Here is a 23,332-nt window from a genome sequence, read left to right on the forward strand (position 1 = left end):
ACGCACCCCTCCTAGGGACGGCATGAAAGAGCACCAGCAAGCCAGTGACTCAGCCCCTGTAACAGGGTTAGAGGCAGAGAATCCCAGTGGAGAGAGGGGAACCGGCCTGGCAGAGACAGCAAGGGCGGTTCGTTGCTCCAGAGCCTTTCCGTTCACCTTCACACTCCTGGGCCAGACTACACTCAATCATATGACCTACTGAAGAGATAAGTCTTCAGTAAAGACTTAAAGGTTGAGACCGAGTCTGCGTGGGTAGGCAGACTGTTCCATAAAAATTGAGATCTATAGGAGAAAGCCCTGCCTCCCGCTGTTTGCTTAGAAATTCTAGGGACAATTAGGAGGCCTGCGTCTTGTGACCGTAGCGTACGTATTGGTATGTACGGCAGGACCAACTCGGAAAGATAGGTAGGAGCAAGCCCATGTAACGCTTTATAGGTTAACAGTAAAACCTTGAAATCAGCCCTTGCCTTAACAGGAAGCCAGTGTAGGGAAGCTAGCACTGGAGTAATATGATCAAATTTCTTGGTTCTAGTCAGGATTCTAGCAGCCGTATTTAGCACTAACTGAAGTTTATTTAGTGCTTTATCCGGGTAGCCGGAAAGTAGAGCATTGCAGTAGTCTAACCTAGAAGTAACAAATGCATGGATTAATTTTTCTGCATCATTTTTGGACAGAAAATTTCTGATTTTTGCAATGTTACGTAGATGGAAAAAAGCTGTCCTTGAAACAGTCTTGATATGTTCGTCAAAAGAGAGATCAGGGTCAAGAGTAACGCCGAGGTCCTTCACAGTTTTATTTGAGACGACTTTACAACCATCAAGATGAATTGTCAGATTTAACAGAAGATCTCTTTGTTTCTTGGGACCTAGAACAAGCATCTCTGTTTTGTCCGAGTTTAAAAGTAGAAAGTTTTCAGCCATCCACTTCCTTATGTCTGAAACACAGGCTTCTAGCGAGGGCAATTTTGGGGCTTCACCATGTTTCATTGAAATGTACAGCTGTGTGTCATCCGCATAGCAGTGAAAGTTAACATTATGTTTTCGAATAACATCCCCAAGAGGTAAAATATATAGTGAAAACAATAGTGGTCCTAAAACGGAACCTTGAGGAACACCGAAATGTACAGTTGATTTGTCAGAGGACAGACCATTCACAGAGACAAACTGATATCTTTCCGACAGGTAAGATCTAAACCAGGCCAGAACTTGTCCGTGTAGACCAATTTGGGTTTCCAGTCTCTCCAAAAGAATATGGTGATCGATGGTGTCAAAGGCAGCACTAAGGTCTAGTAGCACGAGGACAGATGCAGAGCCTCGGTCTGACGCCATTAAAAGGTCATTTACCACCTTCACAAGTGCAGTCTCAGTGCTATGATGGGGTCTAAAACCAGACTGAAGCATTTCGTATACATTGTTTGTCTTCAGAAAGGCAGTGAGTTGCTGCGCAACAGCTTTTTCAAAAAATGTTGAGAGGAATGGAAGATTCGATATAGGCCGATAGTTTTTTATATTTTCCGGGTCAAGGTTTGGCTTTTTCAAGAGAGGCTTTATCACTGCCACTTTTAGTGAGTTTGGTACACATCCGGTGGATAGAGAGCTGTTTATTATGTTCAACATAGGAGGGCCAAGCACAGGAAGCAGCTCCTTCAGCAGTTTAGTAGGAATAGGATCCAGTATGCAGCTTGAAGGTTTAGAGGCCATGATTATTTTCATCATTGTGTCAAGAGATATAGTACTAAAACACTTAAGTGTCTCTCCCGATCCCAGGCCCTCGCAGAGCTGTGCAGATCCAGGACAGCTAAGCCCTGGAGGAATACGCAGATTCAAAGAGGAGTCCGTAATTTGCTTTCTAATGGTCATGATCTTTTCCTCAAAGAAGTTCATGAATTTATTACTGCTGAAGTGAAAGCCATCCTCTCTTGGGGAATGCTGCTTTTTAGTTAGTTTCGCAACAGTATCAAAAAGAAATTTTGGATTGTTCTTATTTTCCTCGATTAAGTTGGAAAAGTAGGATGATCGAGCAGCAGTGAGGGCTCTTTGGTACTGCACGGTACTGTCTTTCCAAGCTAGTCGGAAGACTTCCAGTTTGGTGTGGCGCCATTTCCGTTCCAATTTCCTGGAAGCTTGCTTCAAAGCTCGGGTATTTTCTGTATACCAGGGAGCTAGTTTCTTATGACAAATGTTTTTCATTTTTAGGGGTGCAACTGCATCTAGGGTATTGCGCAAGGTTAAATTGAGTTCCTCAGTTAGGTGGTTAACTGATTTTTGTCCTCTGACGTCCTTGGGTAGGCAGAAGGAGTCTGGAAGGGCATCAAGGAATTTTTGTGTTGTCTGAGAATTTATAGCACGACTTTTGATGCTCCTTGGTTGGGGTCTGAGCAGATTATTTGTTGCGATTGCAAACGTAATAAAATGGTGGTCCGATAGTCCAGGATTATGTGGAAAAACATTAAGATCTACAACATTTATTCCATGGGACAAAACTAGGTCCAGAGTATGACTGTGGCAGTGAGTAGGTCCAGAGACATGTTGGACAAAACCCACTGAGTCGATGATGGCTCCGAAAGACTTTTGGAGTGGGTCTGTGGACTTCTCCATGTGAATATTAAAATCACCAAAAATTAGAATATGATCTGCTATGACTACAAGGTCTGATAGGAATTCAGGAAACTCAGAGAGGAACGCTGTATATGGCCCAGGAGGCCTGTAAACAGTAGCTATAAAAAGTGATTGAGTAGGCTGCATAGATTTCATGACTAGAAGCTCAAAAGACGAAAACGCCATTTTTTTTTTTGTAAATTGAAATTTGCTATCGTAAATGTTAGCAACACCTCCGCCTTTGCGGGATGCACGGGGGATATGGTCACTAGTGTAACCAGGAGGTGAGGCCTCATTTAACACAGTAAATTCATCAGGCTTAAGCCATGTTTCAGTCAGGCCAATCACATCAAGATTATGATCAGTGATTAGTTCATTGACTATGACTGCCTTTGAAGTGAGGGATCTAACATTAAGTAACCCTATTTTGAGATGTGAGGTATCACGATCTCTTTCAATAATGGCAGGAATGGAGGAGGTCTTTATCCTAATAAGATTGCTAAGGCGAACACCGCCATGTTTAGTTTTGCCCAACCTAGGTCGAGGCACAGACACAGTCTCAATGGGTATGGCTGAGCTGACTACACTGACTGTGCTATTGGCAGACTCCACTAAGCTGGCAGGTTGGCTAACAGCCTGCTGCCTGGCCTGCACCCTATTTCATTGTGGGGCTAGAGGAGTTAGAGCCCTATCTATGTTGGTAGATAAGATGAGAGCACCCCTCCAGCTAGGATGGAGTCCGTCACTCCTCAGCAGGTCAGGCTTGGTCCTGTTTGTGGGTGAGTCCCAGAAAGAGGGCCAATTATCTACAAATTCTATCTTTTGGGAGGGGCAGAAAACAGTTTTCAACCAGCGATTGAGTGCTGAGACTCTGCTGTAGAGCTCGTCACTCCCCCTAACTGGGAGGGGGCCAGAGACAATTACTCGATGCCGACACATCTTTCTAGCTGATTTACACGCTGAAGCTATGTTGCACTTGGTGACCTCTGACTGTTTCATCCTAACATCGTTGGTGCCGACGTGGATAACAATATCTCTATACTCTCTACACTCGCCAGATTTAGCTTTAGCCAGCACCATCTTTAGATTAGCCTTAACGTCGGTAGCCCTGCCCCCTGGTAAACAGTGTATGATCGCTGGGTGATTCGCTTTAAGTCTAATACTGCGGGTAATGGAGTCGCCAATGACTAGGGTTTTCAATTTGTCAGAGCTAATGGTGGGAGCCTTCGGCGTCTCAGACCCCGTAACGGGAGGAGTAGAGACAAGAGAAAACTCAGACTCAGACTCCGACTCGCTACATAATGGGGAGAACCGGTTGAAAGTTTCTGTCGGCTGAATGAGCGACACCGGTTGAGCATTCCAACAGCATTTCCCTCCAGAAGCCATGAGAAAGTTGTCCGGCTGCGGGGACTGTGCGGGGGGATTTATACTAACGTTACTATCTGTACTTACTGGTGGCACAGACGCTGTTTCTTCCTTTCCTACACTGAAATTACCCTTGCCTAACGATTGCGTCTGAAGCTGGGCTTGTAGCACAGCTATTCTCGCCGTAAGGCGATCGTTCTCCTGTATATTATGAGTACAGCGACTGCAATTAAAAGACATCATGTTAATGTTACTACTTAGCTTCGGCTGTTGAAGGTGTTGACGAACCATGTCCAGATAAAGCGTCCGGAGTGAAAAAGTTGAATGAGGGAAAAAAGTTGCGATGGAAAAACTAAAAATATAAACGGTAATTAAAAACAAAAACAAAACAAAAAAACGTAAAGTTGTCAGCTAGCAAAGTAAAGTAAAGTTGGCAGCAAAACGCACAGCAACAAAACGCACAGCAACACGTCTGCAGACTCAACAGGAAGTGACAATGATGTTGGGTCATTAGGCCTGGCTGCGAAGTCGGCGTTCCAATTAATCCTAAAGGTGTTCGATGGGGTTGAGGTCAGGGCTCTGTGCAGGCCAGTCAAGTTCTTCCACACCAATCTCAACAAACCATATCTGTATGGACCTTGCTTTGTGCACAGGGGGTATTTTCATGCTGAAACAGGAAAGGGCCTTCCCCAAACTATTGCCACAAAGTTGGAAGCACAGGATCGTCTAGAATGTCATTGTATGCTATAGCGTTAACTTTTACTTGGTACTCATCCCGGATCCGGGAGCACCCCCCACAGTAAAAAAGCTGACTAGCATAGCCTAGCATTGCGTCACAAGTAAATACTAGCATCTAAATATCATTAAATCACAAGTCCAAGACACCAGATGAAAGATACAGATCTTGTGAATCCAGCCATCATTTCTGATTTTTAAAATGTTTTACAGGGAAGACACAATATGTAAATCTATTAGCTAACCACGATAGCAAAAGACCCAACTTTTTTTTCTCCACCATTTTTTTCCTGCATGGGCAGCTATCACAATTTCGACTAAATAAAGATATATATAGCCACTAACCAAGAAACAACTTCATAAGATGACAGTCTGATAACATATTTATGGTATAGCATATGTTTTTTTAGAAAAATGTGCATATTTCAGGTATAAATCACAGTTCTACATTGCAGCTGCAATCTGAAATAGCGTTGGAAGCAGCCGGAATAATTACAGAGACCGACGTCAATTACCAAAATACTCATCCTAAAACATTTCTGAAAAATACACAGCATACAGCAAATGAAAGACCAACATCTTGTGAATCCAGCCATCATTTCTGATTTGTAAAATGTTTTACAGGGAAGACACAATATGTAAATCTATTAGCTAACCACGTTAGCAAAAGACACCACTTTTTTTACTCCACCAGCTTTTTACTCCATCAGTAGCTATCACTAATTCGACTAAATAAAGATATATATAGCCACTAACCAAGAAACAACTTCATAAGATGACAGTCTGATAACATATTTATGGTATAGCATATGTTTTTTTAGAAAAATGTGCATTTTTCAGGTATAAATCATAGTTTACCATTGCAGCCACTATCACAAAACTCACCAAAGCGACTAGAATAACTACAGAGAGCAACGTGTATTACCTAATTAATCATCATAAAACATTTCTTAAAAATACACAGCGTACAGCAATTGAAATACACAGATCTTGTGAATCCAGACAATATTTCAGATTTTCTAAGTGTTTTACAGCGAAAACACAATATATCGTTATATTAGCATACCACATGAGCTAACATCACCCCAGCATTGATTCAAGGCAAAAAGCGCGATAACGTTATCACCACCAAAATATATGAATTTTTTCACTAACCTTCTCAGAATTCTTCAGATGACAGTCCTGTAACATCATATTACACAATGCATATAGAGTTTGTTCGAAAATGTGCATATTTAGCATCACAAATCGTGGTTATGCTATGTAATCTGTCAAAACATGGCATGCATTCTGGCCGGCGCCATCTTGGAAGGGCACCTAAGTTTACGATTATTTATCGATTAGATTGACTAAAAAAATACAGGTTGGACAGCTAATGAAAGATGCATTGGTTATTAATGCAACCGCTGATTTAGATTTTTAAAATTAACGTTACTAGACATACAGTGTGCGTTACAGCCAGACTAGTGCCGCAATAATGGCCGAAAAATGCGTTTACATTTTTCCACATAAATACGGAATAAAATCATAAATAGCTCTTACTTTTGGACGAGCTTCCATCAGAATCTTGGGCAAGGTGTCCTTTTGTCCAAAAGAATCGTTGCTTTGTTGTAAAACGTCCACTTCAACTTCGGAACTAGCAGCTAACATTAGCTACGTGGCACACACATGTCCAAATCCTCAAACGCAATACTACGAAAATTCAGAAAATAGCAATATACTCGCATAAACTGATATAAATCGGTTTCAAATAACTTCGTTATGATGTTTCTAACACCTATATCGAATTAAATCACAGACGGATATATCTTAGCCCGATAACAAGAGCTATTCAACATGCCATTCTGATGTCCTCTCTTGCGCCTTGGCGAGCGTCCAAAAGAACGTACATGTCACTCCATTGCCTTTTATAAACTCTGAGAAATACGTAGAGACTCCATTCCACTTCTCATTGGTTACTGACATCCAGGGGAAGGCGGGTGCAGTTCATTTCGATCCATAGGGCACACACAGAGCTTTAAACTGATCTGAGAACAGAGACTATTTTTCTGACCTTCGCATGTCCTGTCATGATTTTCGCTGTAGAAAGAGTTCTGGTTCACCCACAGACATAATTCAAACGGTTTTAGAAACTAGAGATTGTTTTCTATCCAATAGTAATAATAATATGCATATTGTACGAGCAAGAATTGAGTATGAGGCAGTTTAATTTGGAGACGATATTTTCCAAAGTGGAAACAGCACCCCCTGTATTGAGAAAAGGTTAAGATTCCTCTTCACTGAAACTAAGGAGCCTGGAAAAAAAGGGGCCTAGCCATGAAAAAGGGACCTAGGGGGCCTAGTCATGAAAAACAGGCCCAGACCCTTATTCCTCCTCCACCAAACTTTACATTTGGCACTATGCATTTGGGCAGGTAGCGTTCCCCTGGCACCAGCCAAATCCAGATTCGTTCGTCAGACTGCCTGAGCTTGTGTGGCTGAGCCGTTGTTGCTCCTAGACGTATCCACTTCACAATAACAGCTGACTGGGGCAGCTCTAGCAGGGCAGAAATTTGACGAACTGACTTGTTGGAAAGGTGGTATCCTATGATGGTGCCATGTTGAAAGTCACTGAGCTCTTCAGTAAGGCCATTCTACTGACAATATTTGTCTATGGTGATTGCATGGCTGTGCGCTCAATTTTATACACTCGTCAGCAACGGGTGTGGCTGAAATAGCCGAATCCACTAATTTGAAAGGGTGTCCACATACCTTTGTATATATAGTGTATATCCATCAAAAATTAGGCTGATTCATGATTTCAACTGGTGGAGAAAAGCTGCCTGTCTGTCTCATCCCAACCTGTTCATTACTATGGGACACAGCAGCAATCGGATTTCAAAATTGCGACAATGTTGCAAATTTTCGGCCATAATGTCTAGATCTGTTTTACGATGGAGATCAAGTTTATGAGTTGCATGGCTGGGCCAATGAGACAGTAGTAGTGGTGGTTATGGTGGTGGTACTGCATTGCTAGGTAACAACATAAACAATGGCACTTGTTATGAATGTGCTGGCCATGTGTATGTTGTCTAGTATATCTTGGGCAGGATAGACTCTGACAATGGGAATTCCAAACCAGCCGTTGTATAAAACTAACATAAATGGAGTCACACTATCTGAAATTGTCCAATGAGAAAAGCTTGTTTTCCGATGCAAATGTTTTGCTACAGTGAGTCTCAATGCAAACAACCCTGAAACTACCTTTGAACAGAAGGGTAGGCTAAGAAGATGTGATGGATGTGCTGTTGGGACGTTAAGTAAAACAAAGTACCCAGTACATTTCCTCAGCCACTCCTCAGTAAAAGGCACATGACAGCCTGCTTGGAGTTTGTCAAAAGGCACCTAAAGGACTCTCAGACCATGAGAAACAAGATTCTCTGGTCTGATGAAACCAAGATTGAACTCTTTGGCCTGAATGCCAAGCGTCACGTCTGGAGGAAACCTGGCACCATCCTTACGGTAAAGCATGGTGGATGCAGCGCCATACTGTGGGGATGTTTTTCAGCGGTAAGGACTGGGAGACTAGTCAGGATCGTGGGAAAGATGAACGGAGCAAAGTACAGAGAGATTCTTGATGAAAACCTGCTCCAGAGCTCTCAGGACCTCAGACTGGGGCGAAGGTTCACCATCCAACAGGACAATGACCCTAAGCACACAGCCAAGACAATGCAGGAGTGGCTTCGGGACAAGTCTCTGAATATCCTTGAGTAGCCCAGCCTGAGCCAAGCTTGAAGCATCATACCCAATATGACTCAAGACTGTAATCGCTGCCAAAGGTGCTAAAACAAAGTACTGAGTAAAGGATCTGATTTCTTATGTAATATTTCCATTTTGATACATTTTCAAACATTTCTAAAAACCTATTTTTGCTTTGTCATTATGAGCCTAGTTGGTTAAGCCACAGAAAAAGACAGGAACCTTTTTCAGACGAGCGGTCCGATTTCAGAGCACTCGTCTGAGTGTGCCAGAGCGCAGAATAACTGACGTAATTTACAGAATAACTGACGGAACGTCCGTTGAATATGGCCGGTGTCAGAAAACGTTGGCAAAAAAGCGTAATTAAATTGTTGCCAACAACACAGTTGCAGTCACCAATGCTCTGGATAACATAAAAACAGCCTAACCAGCTCTGCTCGGGCCAGTAAAATGGTCAGAGTGAGCTGTTCCCTCATTTGTGTCTGAAAGTAGCTAGCAAGCTAGCCAACGTTAGCCAGTTAGCTTGGGTGCTTGACTGCGTGTAAAATGGTCAGAGTGAGTTGTTCCCTCATTTGAGTCTGGAAGTAGCTAGCAAGCTAGCCAACATTAGCCAGTTAGCTTGAGTGCTTGACTGCTGTTAGGTCGGATCAACCCGACTCCTCGCCCAGAGCGTCCAGTGTGCGCTCTGAACGCTCCGAGGGCGAAACGCTCAGATTTTACGAATAGACAATCTGACAACGCTCTGAATGCACACTATGGCACTCCAGATTGAATTGACGAACACCCCCGTAGTATAAACCAGCCTTTAGTCTTGAAATCTTTGGTTGTTTAGTACATGGTCTCACATGTGAATCCTTAAAGAGCTAGGTGGGACTAAAGCTTAAGAGGGTGTGAACGATGCTGAATGGGTGTAGACAAAGAAGAGCTCTTCAGTAGGTGCACCAAAACATTCAAGGGCCATTTTCTCAAAAGTGAGGTTTATCAATGTTCAAAGCAGAATTACTTACACTACAGTTGAGGAACAATGGGTATGATACTATTTTTATCCATTGTAAAAAAACACAATCTCAATATTTTGATACATAAGACCGAATCAAGCCGGTCGGTCACATGTGGAAAAAGTCAAGGGGTCTGAATCCTTCCCGAATGCCCGAATGCTCTGTCTGCCTCTTTCACTGTTTCTTCAGTAATAGAACTATCCGGATTGTTTTCCTTGAGCACCAAATGCACACTGGATGGCAACAAATTATGCAGGGCATGCAAGCTGTGTTTTACCCAGCTAAACAATGCAGATTGAATTTGGACAGCATCTCTAAAATCTTAAAGACATGCATCCACACAGGAAAATAATCGTGATCATTCCTTTCTTTCCTGCTGATGTCAGGAGAAACGGTGAAGTTCTCCTTCTAAGTGGCGCAGCGGTCTAAGGCACTGCATCTCAGTGCTAGAAGCGTCACTACAGACACCTTGGTTCGATTCCAGGCTGTATCACAACCGGCTGTGATTGGGAGTCCCATAGGGCGGCGCACAATTGACCCAGCATCGTCCAGGTTTGGTGTAGGCCGTCATTGTAAATAAGAATTTGTTCTTAACTGACTTGCCTAATTAAATAAAGGTTAAAGCTGAAAATGCATCCCAAAGGGCACCCTATTCCCTCCCTATGTTGTGCACTACTATTGACCAAGGCCCATCGGGAATAGGGTGCTATTTGAGGCGCACCATGAAATGATTACAGCTATTTACACGTCATTGCCCTGATGTTAAGGGAAATTAAAACGTCAAGGCACGTATGTATTGAAACAAATAGCTAATTCATCTTCATCAGCTTAACATATTACCCACACACGGTACTGACTTGAATATTCGATGTCTGTAATTCACTTCAACTGTACCATTCATCTTCCCCGTAAAAAGTAATATGTTCAACTTAATGTCCCTGTCACTATCTGCACAATCACATTATGCACTTTAATCATGACTAAAAGCCTATGCAGGGAGTATTTTTTGGCCGGTAACTGGTACATCCTGAAGTTAATTGACTAATGTGTTATGGGTTGGGATGCCTGGGAGATACACAAAGCCTACACTGTGCTAATGGACAACTTATGATCCCAGGGACCCACTCTTGCTAACGCCCAAGAGAAAGAGGTGTAGACAGCTAATTATGTCAAATTCATTATAATATGTAACAGCTTGCATTGTCTACGGGTGCGGATGACTGATGGTGTATTATAGGAATGCACCATTTGTCACGGCTGTTAACAGAAGAGGACCAAGGTGCAGCGTGGTGAGCGTACATTTTCTTCTTTATTCGAAATGACGCCGACAAAACAATAAACAATACAAAACCAAACCGTGAAGCTTAAGGCTATGTGCCATGACAAAAGTCAACTTCCCACAAAGACAGGTGGGAAAAAAGGCTACCTAAGTATGGTTCCCAATCAGAGACAACGATAGACAGCTGTCCCTGATTGAGAACCATACCCGGCCAAAACATAGAAATAGAAAATCATAGAAACACAAAACATAGAATGCCCACCCCAACTCATGCCCTGACCAAACCAAAATAGAGACATAAAAAGGAACTTTAAGGTCACCATTGTAGGACTATGCAACCACAATGAGGAAGGTTAGATTGAGGGATGTGGCACCCTATACATACATATATACACTCTTACAAAAAAGGTGCTATCTAGAACCTTAAAGGATTCGTCGACTGTCCCCATAGGAAAACCCGTTGAAGGACCGTTTTTGGTTGCAGGTAGAACCGTTTTGGGTTCCATGTAGAACCCTTTCTACAGAGGATTCTACATGGAACTCAAAAGGCTGGAACCAAAAAGGGTTCTCCTATGGGGACAGCCAAATAACCCTTTTGGAACCCTTTTTATAAGAGTGTAGAAGTTTAATGCAGAGTGGTAAAGCAGAATAATTCAGTGTGCTCTCTGACATTCATAATAGTTCATATGGTAAGGTTCTCTTTGGTTTCCCAGACTTGTGGAATTGATGAAAAGATGAAGGCTAAACCTGTAGACAGACTACATGTTTTGTTATTGCAGAGTGGTGTTTAAAGGTGGTTGGCGTGGTGAGTTACAGTAGGGGTTCTGCCTGTGGGTTCTGGGTTAGATGGTTCTAGATCCGGCTCCAGTCGGCGATGATCTCTAAAGCAGATGCCCTAGGTTTTGTCTCTCAGTACCCCACACTACACAAACTCTGACATCCAGCTATACTTTTCACTGTTCTAAAGTAATAATTTTAGGATTTTGTCCTAGGATTCCGTATGGCTTTCCGCTGCGAGGGCAGGTTTTCATTTCATGTCTGTGAGGGCAGGTTTTCATTTCATGGATGTGAGGGCAGGTTTTCATTTCATGGACGTGAGGGCAGGGTTTCATTTCATGGATGTGAGGGCAGGGTTTAATTTCATGGATGTGAGGGCAGGGTTTCATTTCATGGATGTGAGGGCAGGTTTTCATTTCATGGACGTGAGGGCAGGGCTTAATTTCATGGATGTGAGGGCAGGGCTTAATTTCATGGATGTGAGGGCAGGTTTTAATTTCATGGATGTGAGGGCAGGGTTTCATTTCATGGACGTGAGGGCAGGGTTTCATTTCATGGACGTGAGGGCAGGGTTTCATTTCATGGACGTGAGGGCAGGTTTTCATTTCATGGACGTGAGGGCAGGGTTTCATTTCGTTCTCCTAATCTCTATTTTATATTTAGTGTTTCAGTCCTTGACCTTTTCCCTCTTATGCTCTCCTTGGTAGGTATAACTTCTCTCAGCCAATGTTAGAGGCAATCTGGGATTTGAAAAACAACAAAGCTCATGAGGCATCTATAAATTATATTCTTCAAAAATTAATCGCTATATATCATTAATTTAAAAAATCCCAAAATGGATGTACCAATCCCAGTTTGCCCCTTTTTAAAGACTTTCCCTCAGTGAGGTGGAGGAGGTGGAGATGTGAGCACAGATGCCTTGAATGCGGGAGAGAGGTGGAGAGGAGTGTGAGAGAGGTCCAGCTGAGAGACGAAAACAAACCCCAACGATTCTGGAGGTCAAACACGCTGAGGAGCAGGGGTGTGAGCTGCGAACAGATGTGGTGTGTGTGTGTGTGCGTGGCTATGTGTGTGAGACTGTGTGTGTGTGTGTGTGTGTGTGTGTGTGTGTGTGTGTGTGTGTGTGTGTGTGTGTGTGTGTGTGTGTGTGTGTGTGTGTGTGTGTGTGTGTGTGTGTGTGTGTGTGTGTGTGTGTGTTTGTTAGCATAAAAAAAACAGGAGGTCTGTCTGTCTGTGGTATGTGCCGTGAAGCTGACACACAGAAAGAGCCTCACACTTCTTGACAAGCACGGAGGATCAGTTTTCTGATCCGCCCCAGTCTCCTCAGCTGTAGAGGTCCAAGGTCTAGTCAGACTGGATACTGGGAGGCAATGGTGGGGTGTGGGCAGCTCTCTGTTCCCTCCCACTTCCTAACACTGTTCATTCTTTAATACTGTAATACTGTATGTGTTCAGATACTGTGTGATGCGGCTTTGAGGAATCTTCACTGTCACAGTTTAATGTCATCCTATGATAAATGTTCATATTCATGACACTGGCACAGGATTGGTAATCGAGTTTGATTTCCTGCCTCGCTGTCATACACCTTATCTCATAGACCGTGGCATTTCTTAGACTAGGAAATTATTCTAGGAAATGGTTGCATGCATTAAATTATCTTTGATTATCTTTGATCATTGAGATGGTGCAATGGCACCCATAGCATTTCACCGGCTCATGTAGAGTATGTGGCAAATTTACATAATGTGGATCCTATATAAATTCATATCACACCTCTCACAGTGAATTTAAATGTTTCATAGTTGCTTAACCCCAGACTGCTTCTTACTCTTGCATTATGCAAGAAAAATTCAGACATTGAGTAAATTCACTTTTCAAATGAAGATGATCTAGTAATGAAATATAAACTGGAAAGTAAAAGTTACATTTGTCTATAAACCTGTGTAATAATCGCTAATGATTATTTCGGAATATCTGATTCACATTCTTTACCAGTATTGAGGTTAATAGTGGTTGTTGTTGTCAGGCAGCTCTGAGCTGTGGGCATAGAGATCCTATAATTCATATAATAGACATAGGGATTCTGTATGTAATTCTCTGGCTGTGGGGATATTCACAAACCACAGACAAAACAGAGGTCATAATGTGTCATAATGAGGTCATATCTCTCTTCTCTCTCTCTCTCTCCCTCTCTCTCTCTCTCTCCAGATGACACCAAGATTGCTCTGCATCTTAAAGACAATGGAGGTAAGCCTCTGTTTTCCCATCCTATATATCCCCTTCCCTGTTCCTTTGACTATTCAGTTGTTGTGTTTTTCTGTGTAGATGCATGTTGCGTTTATATCCGGGGCTCTGTTTACATCCGAGGCTGCTGTCTGTGTATTTACTGCTGACAGATTGCTCTGCTTTCTGGGGAGGACAGGCCAAGGGAAGGAGCAGCTCATTGGAGCCGTATTGAAGCACCTCATCCAGAGGCTGATTTGAAATGGCTAACTATACCAAGTTTTGGGATTGGACTGATCAATCATGGTGTCTGTGTGTGTCTCCCAAAACGGCATCCTATTCCCTTTATAGTGCACTACTTTTGACCAGGGCCCATAGTGGTCCACTACATAGGGAATAGGGTGCCATTTGGGATGCAGACTTTGTGGGTGTTAGGGAGGGAGAGGGGGTCATAGTTGCCTTAGGAACACGAGAGATTCATAGTTGAAGGAACGCCATCAGCCATCAACATACACGCAGACTGAAGCTCGATGTGAATGTCAGCAAGTTCTTGGAACCACTGCTCTCAGAACTGATTAACCCAAATTAAAACATCCTTAATTTGCCCTCGTTGCCTCCGAATTAAATAAATAGAACTATGAAAAAACACAATTTGGAGTGCGGACCCTTGACAAATGAACTCAATGTCATCAGGAATTTAAGGGGGATTCCAGTATGAGGGGTATTTCAGAAGAGGCGGGTGTGGTCAACAATCTTACACACAGTTCCATTTCAACAGGATGTAGGTACTACTGGTATATGGTCGACTCTGCTACGCACACACCTCTACACAGCAGGTTATCTATTTAACAAAATTAAATGTTTAAATAACATTTTCTGCTGATTAGCTACACCCACACTGTGTGTGTGTGTGTGTGAGAGAGAGAGAGAGAGAGAGAGAGAGAGAGAGAGAGAGAGAGAGAGAGAGTGTTAGACTGACATTTGAATTCCAAAATTAGTCTCAACTCCATCACTTCGTGAGTAAACCACACAAATATTTAATTTCCTCCCAGAGAGGAATTGGAAATCTGTGTCTCTTATCGTCCTTACCCAAACATTGCCTATCTCACTCGCTGGCTCGTGGCACAGCCTCTTCCCAGATGTCGGACAAGACGAAATCTCTGCGTGCCCATTTTCATTTGGGAGAAACCAGACCTGTTTCACAGGATGCGTCCCAAATCGCACCCTTTGCTCTGTAGTGTGCACTACTTTTGACCAGGGCTCATAGGCTCTGGTCAAATGTAGTGCACTATGCAGGGAATATGGTGCCGTTCGGGACCTAATCACTGTGTGGGAAGCGTGCTGGGAAGGGATTTGGGCCTACGGTGAAAGCCAAAAGGGATGGAGGGAATGAGCCAGTGTGATCATACTGAAACCACAGAGCCGAAGGCTGCTGCAGCCCAAACCACACCATGTCTTTAGGTGCACACTGCATGTGACCGATTACAACCACAAACCAGCCATGTGACTATATGGAGAGGCTGTCTAAAGTAATGGTGGCTATGGCTTGGCTGGTGTAGCGCTAATGCCGCAGACTCCAGCACACGTCTAGGTTGAACAGCATAAGTTGGCAACCGGTCTACAGCCTCTAGCTTTTCCCACTGTCATCCACTCTCACCATCTGTTCAATAGCATTTGAAAACACTACACGACATATATACACAGTACTTCGAGTGACGTTAGCTGCGGATTTAGAATTTGACATCTCGTGCATCTCATCCACTCCACTCTGCACCCGTCGTCTCTCTGCAGCGCCGCCTAGCTTTGCGCTTGGACACACGTTCATATTTTAGCGTGATCTCTACCAGATCCAGCAGTGTGCGTGTCCTTCCACCTTGGGAAACACGGGAGCACGGCAGAAAACGCTAAGGCGATTAGCCCCGGCTAAGTGATAAGATGAGGGAAAATCAGGACGCGCCCTACGGTCTCACTGCAGAGGCCACTCGAAGGAAGACAGGACACTCCTTATCCTCCAAGCAAGATGAGAAGAAGTATCTCTCCCTTTGGGTTGTGTCTCCAAAGGCAACCCGTCCACTGTATCATGCACTATTGGCCCTGGCCAAAAGTAGGGCTATATAGTGAATAAGTTGCCATTTGGGAGACTATGTGTTGATTAGCTTCGCTAGGCACGTTATCCAGGTGAGAGGATGGCTGTGGCCCTGTGACACCGTGCTGTCAGTAATGTGACGCTAAAAGCGTAGCGTGGTCTGGGTCCACGCGGTCATTCAGTTCATCTTCTCTGCCCAACCTCTGTGTTTTGCTGTCTGAAGGCTAAGTAAGTACAGCAGGTTTTATGTGCTGAGAACGTTTATGAGGAGAATGCTGATTGGTTGACCATAGGGAGATGGTTCGAACTCCAGCCATGACCCCCACGGTCCCAGTCCCATTCATGTAGCTGTGTCCTGATGTGACTTTGCTTCATTATACTGCAAGAAACCGATGTAACCTTGATTTCAATGGCTGCTTTGCAAATAGCACCCATATATAGTGCACTACTTTTGACCAGAGCCCTATATAGAATAAATAAGGTGCCACTTGGAACACGGCCCATACCTTTCAAAGCCATGCATGCAGTGTTAAAGGCATAGTCATCCACTTTCATGATCGAGACACTGACTATGTTTTTCAGGCTATTGTTTTTGCCAGCTGAAAGCTGTGTGACCCGACGTGAATAACATGTGGATTCATTCACACCCCTGTCTCTGCCGCCAAATGGCTTAGATGTGCCTCTTGCTTACCCACACCCAAGGAAATCTCCTTCCACCCCTCCAACAGATGAGACCAGATTAAACTGTCAGTCAGATGAAACCTGGGTCTGTGTCCCAAAGGGCACCCTACTCCCTATAGAGTGCACTACTTTTGACCAGAGCCCTGTGAAATGCCCCTATGGGCCCTGGTCAAGCGTAGTGCACTATATAGGGTGCCATTTGGGACACAAAGTAGCAGTGTTTTCCACAGCAGTAGACTGGTCTGTGAGGTTGTTATGGGGTTGTTGGTTAGCCACGCTGGGCTGTTGATTTCTCTTCCCTTCTCACTCTGAGCACTGGGCAGGAGACCCCTGCAAACACTTCAGACCAACAGCCTAGCCTAGCCGCTACTGTGGAGCAGCTGCCTCCAACTGTGTGAGGCTTGGCAGTTGGACTCTGTACTTTTCTCCCAAACACAGACAAATTGCCTTCCAGGGAAAAAAGTGAGAAAAGAAAGGGGCTTTCCAGCTCTAGTTTCACTGCTGGTGGTGTTTTTTGGGCGTCAGTTAATATTTCTAGACAGTTTAGGTTTTATGACGTAGTTGAAAGGGGATTTTTGCTTGAGCCAAATGGGTCATACACATTTACATTTACATTTAAGTCATTTAGCAGACGCTCTTATCCAGAGCGACTTACAAATTGGTGCATTCACCTTATGATATCCAGTGGAACAACCACTTTACAATAGTGCATCTAACTCTTTTAAGGGGGGGGGGGGTTAGAAGGATTACTTTATCCTATCCTAGGTATTCCTTAAAGAGGTGGGGTTTCAGGTGTCTCCGGAAGGTGGTGATTGACTCCGCTGACCTGGCGTCGTGAGGGAGTTTGTTCCACCATTGGGGTGCCAGAGCAGCGAACAGTTTTGACTGGGCTGAGCGGGAACTGTACTTCCTCAGAGGTAGGGAGGCGAGCAGGCCAGAGGTGGATGAACGCAGTGCCCTTGTTTGGGTGTAGGGCCTGATCAGAGCCTGAAGGCACGGAGGTGCCGTTCCCCTCACAGCTCCGTAGGCAAGCACCATGGTCTTGTAGCGGATGCGAGCTTCAACTGGAAGCCAGTGGAGAGAGCGGAGGAGCGGGGTGACGTGAGAGAACTTGGGAAAGTTGAACACCAGACGGGCTGCGGCGTTCTGGATGAGTTGTAGGGGTTTAATGGCACAGGCAGGGAGCCCAGCCAACAGCGAGTTGCAGTAATCCAGACGGGAGATGACAAGTGCCTGGATTAGGACCTGCGCCGCTTCCTGCGTGAGGCAGGGTCGTACTCTGCGAATGTTGTAGAGCATGAACCTACAGGAACGGGTCACCGCCTTGATGTTAGTTGAGAACGACAGGGTGTTGTCCAGGATCACGCCAAGGTTCTTAGCACTCTGGGAGGAGGACACAATGGAGTTGTCAACCGTGATGGCGAGATCATGGAACGGGCAGTCCTTCCCCGGGAGGAAGAGCAGCTCCGTCTTGCCGAGGTTCAGCTTGAGGTGGTGATCCGTCATCCACACTGATATGTCTGCCAGACATGCAGAGATGCGATGATGAAATGAATGATGAAATGATGAGATGAAGCCAATGACAAGACTGTTCATGCTGCCTCTAAATGCTCTACAAGAGTAGTTTGCAAATAATTCTTCCTATTTTCTGCACTATTTTAATACGCGTCTGAGTGAGGGTGTTGCATCTAGGCTACTCTCAGCTCACAATTGTGTCTCTTTACATGAATTGAACTTCCATCCTCTCAGGCTTGGGGCACATGTATGAATTGATGGTTGGATCAGAATCACCATTATAATCATTGGCCAGAATGGAGAATTAAGTTAAAGTCCAAATCCCTTTCTCCATCCATAGCTAATTTAGGAAAGGGACAATTTTAGCTAGCTGGCTAACTAGCCTCTGGAGGACAACACAACACGATGCAACACTTAAAATGTTACTGTCCATGAGGTATGCTCTCAATGGGATTTGATAGGAATTACGCCAAATCCAAGCTGGCTTCCCGCACTTTTTTGTTGTTGTGCCAGAACCATTCACAGTTTAGCTCAACGCTGATTGAATAATTTTTTATATTCCCTTGCCTTCAATGCAATGGGCGGCAACAATGTCATACTCGTTTGGACCAGACAGCATCAGATAGAAGGCCTGCACGTAGAGAGGAACAGCTGTGTGACTCAATGGGATCCGAGATTCCGAGCGCCAGCTTTATTCGACTGAGTAAACTGCTTCTCACATCCCAGTTAACCTCCTGCAGGGGGAAAATAGGCCGTTCCAGGCAATTGCTTCAGAAAGGAGGGAAATGGAAAGTGAACACAAGATATGGCATTTACAGGTGTGACTTAGTTGTTGGAAAATTGGAAGGATGTCATGTTTGTTTGAAAAGGAGCTGATCTTTGTAATCCAACAAACTACAATATAGCTAACTGTGACAAACTGTACATTTGAAGGAGCTGGTGGTGAGAAGGGGATGAGTGCGAAATGAGTCAATGAGGGACTGATGAAGGATTTGCCCGATTCATTCTAACACAGTGGCTAAGACATTTTGTAAGGAGAGATTTTGAGTAGTGCTGTGGTGGGAGTGAAATCGTTATGCTCTGAGACAAAGGGCTCACACAAACACTGTGTCTCAAGCGCTCTCTCATGCATGCACGCGCACACTCACACGCACACACACACACTTATCCATCCACACACGATAAAAGTCCCAATCCTAGGAACATATACATTACACATATACATTGAGTACAGTTTCTGTTAATGTACAGTAGGCTACCTGCTTTTGTTTTGGTGTTCTATAAGGCTAGCATAGTCCTAAATAAATAGTGGGTTTGGATGGTCGGGGCAGCGGTGTTAACAGCACCATTAAATCCCTGTACAAGACCCATTTAACTCTACACTCATAGAAAAAAAGGTTCCAAAAGTGTTCTACGGCTGTCCCCATAGGAGAACCCTTTTTGGTTCCAGGTAGAACCCTTTTGAGATCCAACTAGAACCTTCTGTGTAAAGGGTTCTACATGGATCTCAAAAGGGTTCTACCTGGAACCAAAAATGGTTCTTCAAAGGGTTCTCCTATGGAGATACGTAGCTGAATAACCCTTTCAGGTTTTAGATAGCACCTTTTTTTCTAAGAGTGTAGAAAGGCGGAGTGAGTAATTTTGACCCATCATGAATTTAACATTGAAATATCTCTTCCATTTTTAGTCATTGACTTTTCCTAAGGAAGTCTATTTAACATGTTAGTTGTTAGAATGTTGATATCACAAGCAGAATTTGTGTTACAAGCAGTTTTAAGAGGACATGTAAAAATACAGGTCACATACAGGTAAGACGTTTTGATTTCCATTTATACTGAACAAAAAATATATATACGCAACATAAACGCAGCACCTTCTAAAGTGTTGGTCCCATGTTTCATGAGCTGAAATAAAAGATCCCAGAAATGTTCCATACGCACAACAAGCTTATTCCTCTCAAATGTTGTACATTCATTTGTTTACATCCCTGTTAGTGAGCATTTCTCCTTTGCCAAGATAATCCATCCACCTGACAGGTGTTGTGAGGACAGACGGTGGAGACGAGAAGCAAGTACAGGGAGTGAACATTTAATGAAACACGGACATGAACAGAATACGGACAGCGTCTGGACAGGGGAAAACAAAACGACATTACTGCTAACACGGGGATGAAACAGAGGAAACAGACAGATATAGGGAAGGCAATCAAAACGTGAAGGAGTCCAAGTGAGTCCAATGAGCGCAGATGCGCATAATGATGGTGACAGGTGTGCGTAATGAAGGGCAGCTTGGCGCCTTCGAGTGCCAGAGAAGAGAAGTGGGAGCAGGCGTGACAGTACCCCCCTCCCCCTCTAGCACCTGGGCGAGCCTAACGGGCTGGCCAAGGCGCGGAAGCCCGACGAGCCGGCGGAGGCGAAGGGAGCCCGACGAGCCGGCTGAGACGTGGGAGCCTGAGGAGCTAGCTGAGGCACCCCCTGGTTCCTACGGCAGCGGCACCTGAGGCATGACGTGGGCTGGGTGCCTGCCGAGCCAACCGAGGCAAGGAAACCTCTCGAAGCCAGCAAAGGCGTGGAAGCCCGACGAGCCAGCTGAGGCACCCCCTGGTTCCTACGGCAGCGGCACCTGGACCCGACGTCACCAACAAAACAAAAAACGAAAACTTCCCTGAAGCTTCGAATATGGGTATCAGCATTCTGTGAGGACAGACGGTGGTGACGAGAAGCAAGTACAGGGAGTGAACATTTAATGAAACACGGACATGAACAGAATAAGGACAGCGTCTGAACAGGGGAAACAAAACGACATTACTGCTAACACGGGGATGAAACAGAAGAAACAGATATAGGGAAGGAAATCAAAACGTGAAGTCCAGGTGATGCCAATGAGCGCCGATGCACATAATGATGGTGACAGGCGTGCGTAATGAAGTGAGCCTGGCGCCCTCGAGCGCCAGAGAGTGGATTTTTATTTATTTATTTAACCTTTTATTTAACTAGGCAAGTCAGTTAAGAACTAATTCTTATTTACAATGACGGCCTACCCTGGCCAAACCGGGACGACGCTGGGCCAATTGTGCACCGCTCTATGGGACTCCAAATCATGGCCGGATGTGATGCAGCATGGAAGCGGGAGCAGGCGTGACAGGTGTGACATATCAAGAAGCTGATTAAACAGTATGATCAATCCACAGGTCCACCTTGTGCTGGGGACAATAAAAGGCCACTCCAAAATGTTCCGTTTTGTCACACAACACAATGCCACAGATGTCTCAAGTTTTGAGGGAGCGTGCAATTGGAATGCTGACTGCAGATCTGTTGCCAGAAAATGTTATGTTAATTTCTCTACCATAAGCCGCCTCCGTCGTTTTCGAGAACCGGCCTCACAACCGCAGACCACATGTGTCCATGGGAGCCTAGGACTTCCATATCCGACTTCTTCACCTGCTGGATCGTCTAAGACCAGCCACCCTGACACCTGATGAAACTGTGGGTTTGCACAACTGAAGAATTTCTACACAAACTGTCAGAAACTGTCTCAGTGAAGCTCCTCACCAGGATCTTGACCTGACTGCAGTTCGGTGTCGTATCTGACTTCAGTGGACAAATGCTCACCTTCGATGGCCACTGGCACACTGGAGAAGTGTGCTCTTCATGGATGAATCCCGTGAAAGGCGCAATGTGGGCGAGCGGTTTGATGTCACACCAGATACAGACTGGTTTTCTGATCCACGCCCCTACCTTTTTTTTAAGGTATCTGTGACAAACATATTGTAACGTCCTGACCAGAGGTCTTATGTGTTTTGCTTGTTTAGTGTTGGTCAGGACGTGAGCTGGGTGGGAATTCTATGTTGTCTGTTTCTGTGTCCAGCCGAATATGGTTCTCAATCAGAGGCAGCTGTCAATTGTTGTCCCTGATTGAGAATCATATATAGGAGGCTTGTTTTGTGTTGGGATTTTGGTGGGTGATTGTTTCCTGTCTCTGTGTTTTGTCTGCACCAGATAGGGCTGTCTCGGTTTTCACATTTGTTATTTTGTTACTTGTATTAGTGTTACCGTTTATTCGTCTAATTAAACATGTTGAACACTAGCCGCGCTGCATTTTGGTCCTCTCCTTCACCTATGGAAGAAAACCGTGACACATATGCATATCTTTATTCCCAGTCATGTGAAATCCATAGATTAGGCCCTAATACATTTATTTCAATCGACTGATTTCCTAATATATAAACTTTTATATTTGTGTTTAGTGTAGTATCAGAAAGAGCATATTCTGAAGATTGCCAAATAACTCTCAATATTGAAGAGATTAGCTCTATTTCAAAATATAACTTTTTCCAAGACTTAATCCCACTCCATATCCCTTAATGGAAATGGTGTTATTTGCTGGCACTACCAGCTGCTTTGACTACATGAAAAAACCCACAAATACAGCAACACTGTAGACGATGTACTATCAGATCATTCAGAATGCAAATAAGATTTTTTGGTCTGTATGACTAAGAGATACTCTTTGCAATGACGTTATCTTGATACCTGTAGTACTTTGTTTTCCTTTTGCTCTCAGCCCTAAACCTGGCACTTTGTGGTCCTTGCATGGTTGAATGTGATTACAGGTTACAGATCTTTTTTTGTTTACTCAACTTTTCGGTCAAAGTGTTACCTGAACTTTTTTGTTGGACCAAACATTGCTCTAACACGAGAAAACGTAGGCCTAAATGATGTGTCAACTAGAAATTATTATTTTGGCATCTTACCTAAAATTTAAAAAAAAAGGCTGTAGAACTGGTTACACACACACACGCGTTTTCTCATGTTGGAGCTAAGTTTGGGCCAACTAAAAATGTTCAATTCAGGTAACACTTTGACCTAAAAGCTGAGTAAACAAAAAAAAACAGTGTAACCAGTTACTTAATAATAATTGGTCGAAACAACTAGATTTGTGGGCTTTTTAATTTTTTTTTACAGTGTATGTTAATCATCAGTGATTGGCCACGCTCTAGCAAACAGGTTTGATTAGCACTCTGGACCTCCCTGTTTTCCTGTGCGATTATGGAGATCAATAAAGCAGAGAGCCATGAGAGAAGGAAGCTGGCTGGGGCACTGATGAGTGGCTAGTCACTAATTAAACCAAGAAAGAGAACAGAAAAGAAAATAAGAAAAATACTGTAAATATATAAATATATGATCTCAATAAATAAAAAGATCCAGGAAGGAACGTTGCCATAAATCTGTGGGAGATGAGAGATCAAAGCTGTGGCCATTTGTTTTGTAATCACTTCATTAGCTCACTCCTGCTATGATCGATGGGACAGCTGCTGCGACTCTTTCTCTCTCACACA

The 23,332-nt window shown here is 44.0% G+C and overlaps 2 protein-coding genes and 1 long non-coding RNA gene across 3 annotated transcripts in view; 1 reads left to right on the forward strand and 2 right to left on the reverse strand.

The window, feature by feature from the left end:
• LOC139583845 (GTPase IMAP family member 4-like) overlaps positions 1–23,332 on the reverse strand; it is a 796,172-nt gene that overhangs the window by 738,622 nt on the left and 34,218 nt on the right. The window lies entirely within an intron of this gene.
• Positions 1–23,332, forward strand: part of LOC139583844 (plexin domain-containing protein 2-like) — a 183,950-nt gene that overhangs the window by 153,083 nt on the left and 7,535 nt on the right. The window contains exon 12 of the mRNA XM_071415391.1: positions 13,698–13,736. Within this exon, the coding sequence (XP_071271492.1) occupies positions 13,698–13,736 (39 nt within the window). The remainder of the gene's footprint in view (positions 1–13,697; positions 13,737–23,332) is intronic.
• Positions 1–23,332, reverse strand: part of LOC139583847 (uncharacterized) — a 92,757-nt gene that overhangs the window by 1,276 nt on the left and 68,149 nt on the right. The gene's annotated exons all lie outside the window — the stretch shown is intronic.

Source organism: Salvelinus alpinus, chromosome 8, assembly GCF_045679555.1.
Source record: "Salvelinus alpinus chromosome 8, SLU_Salpinus.1, whole genome shotgun sequence".
NCBI classification, from domain to species: Eukaryota; Metazoa; Chordata; class Actinopteri; order Salmoniformes; family Salmonidae; genus Salvelinus; species Salvelinus alpinus.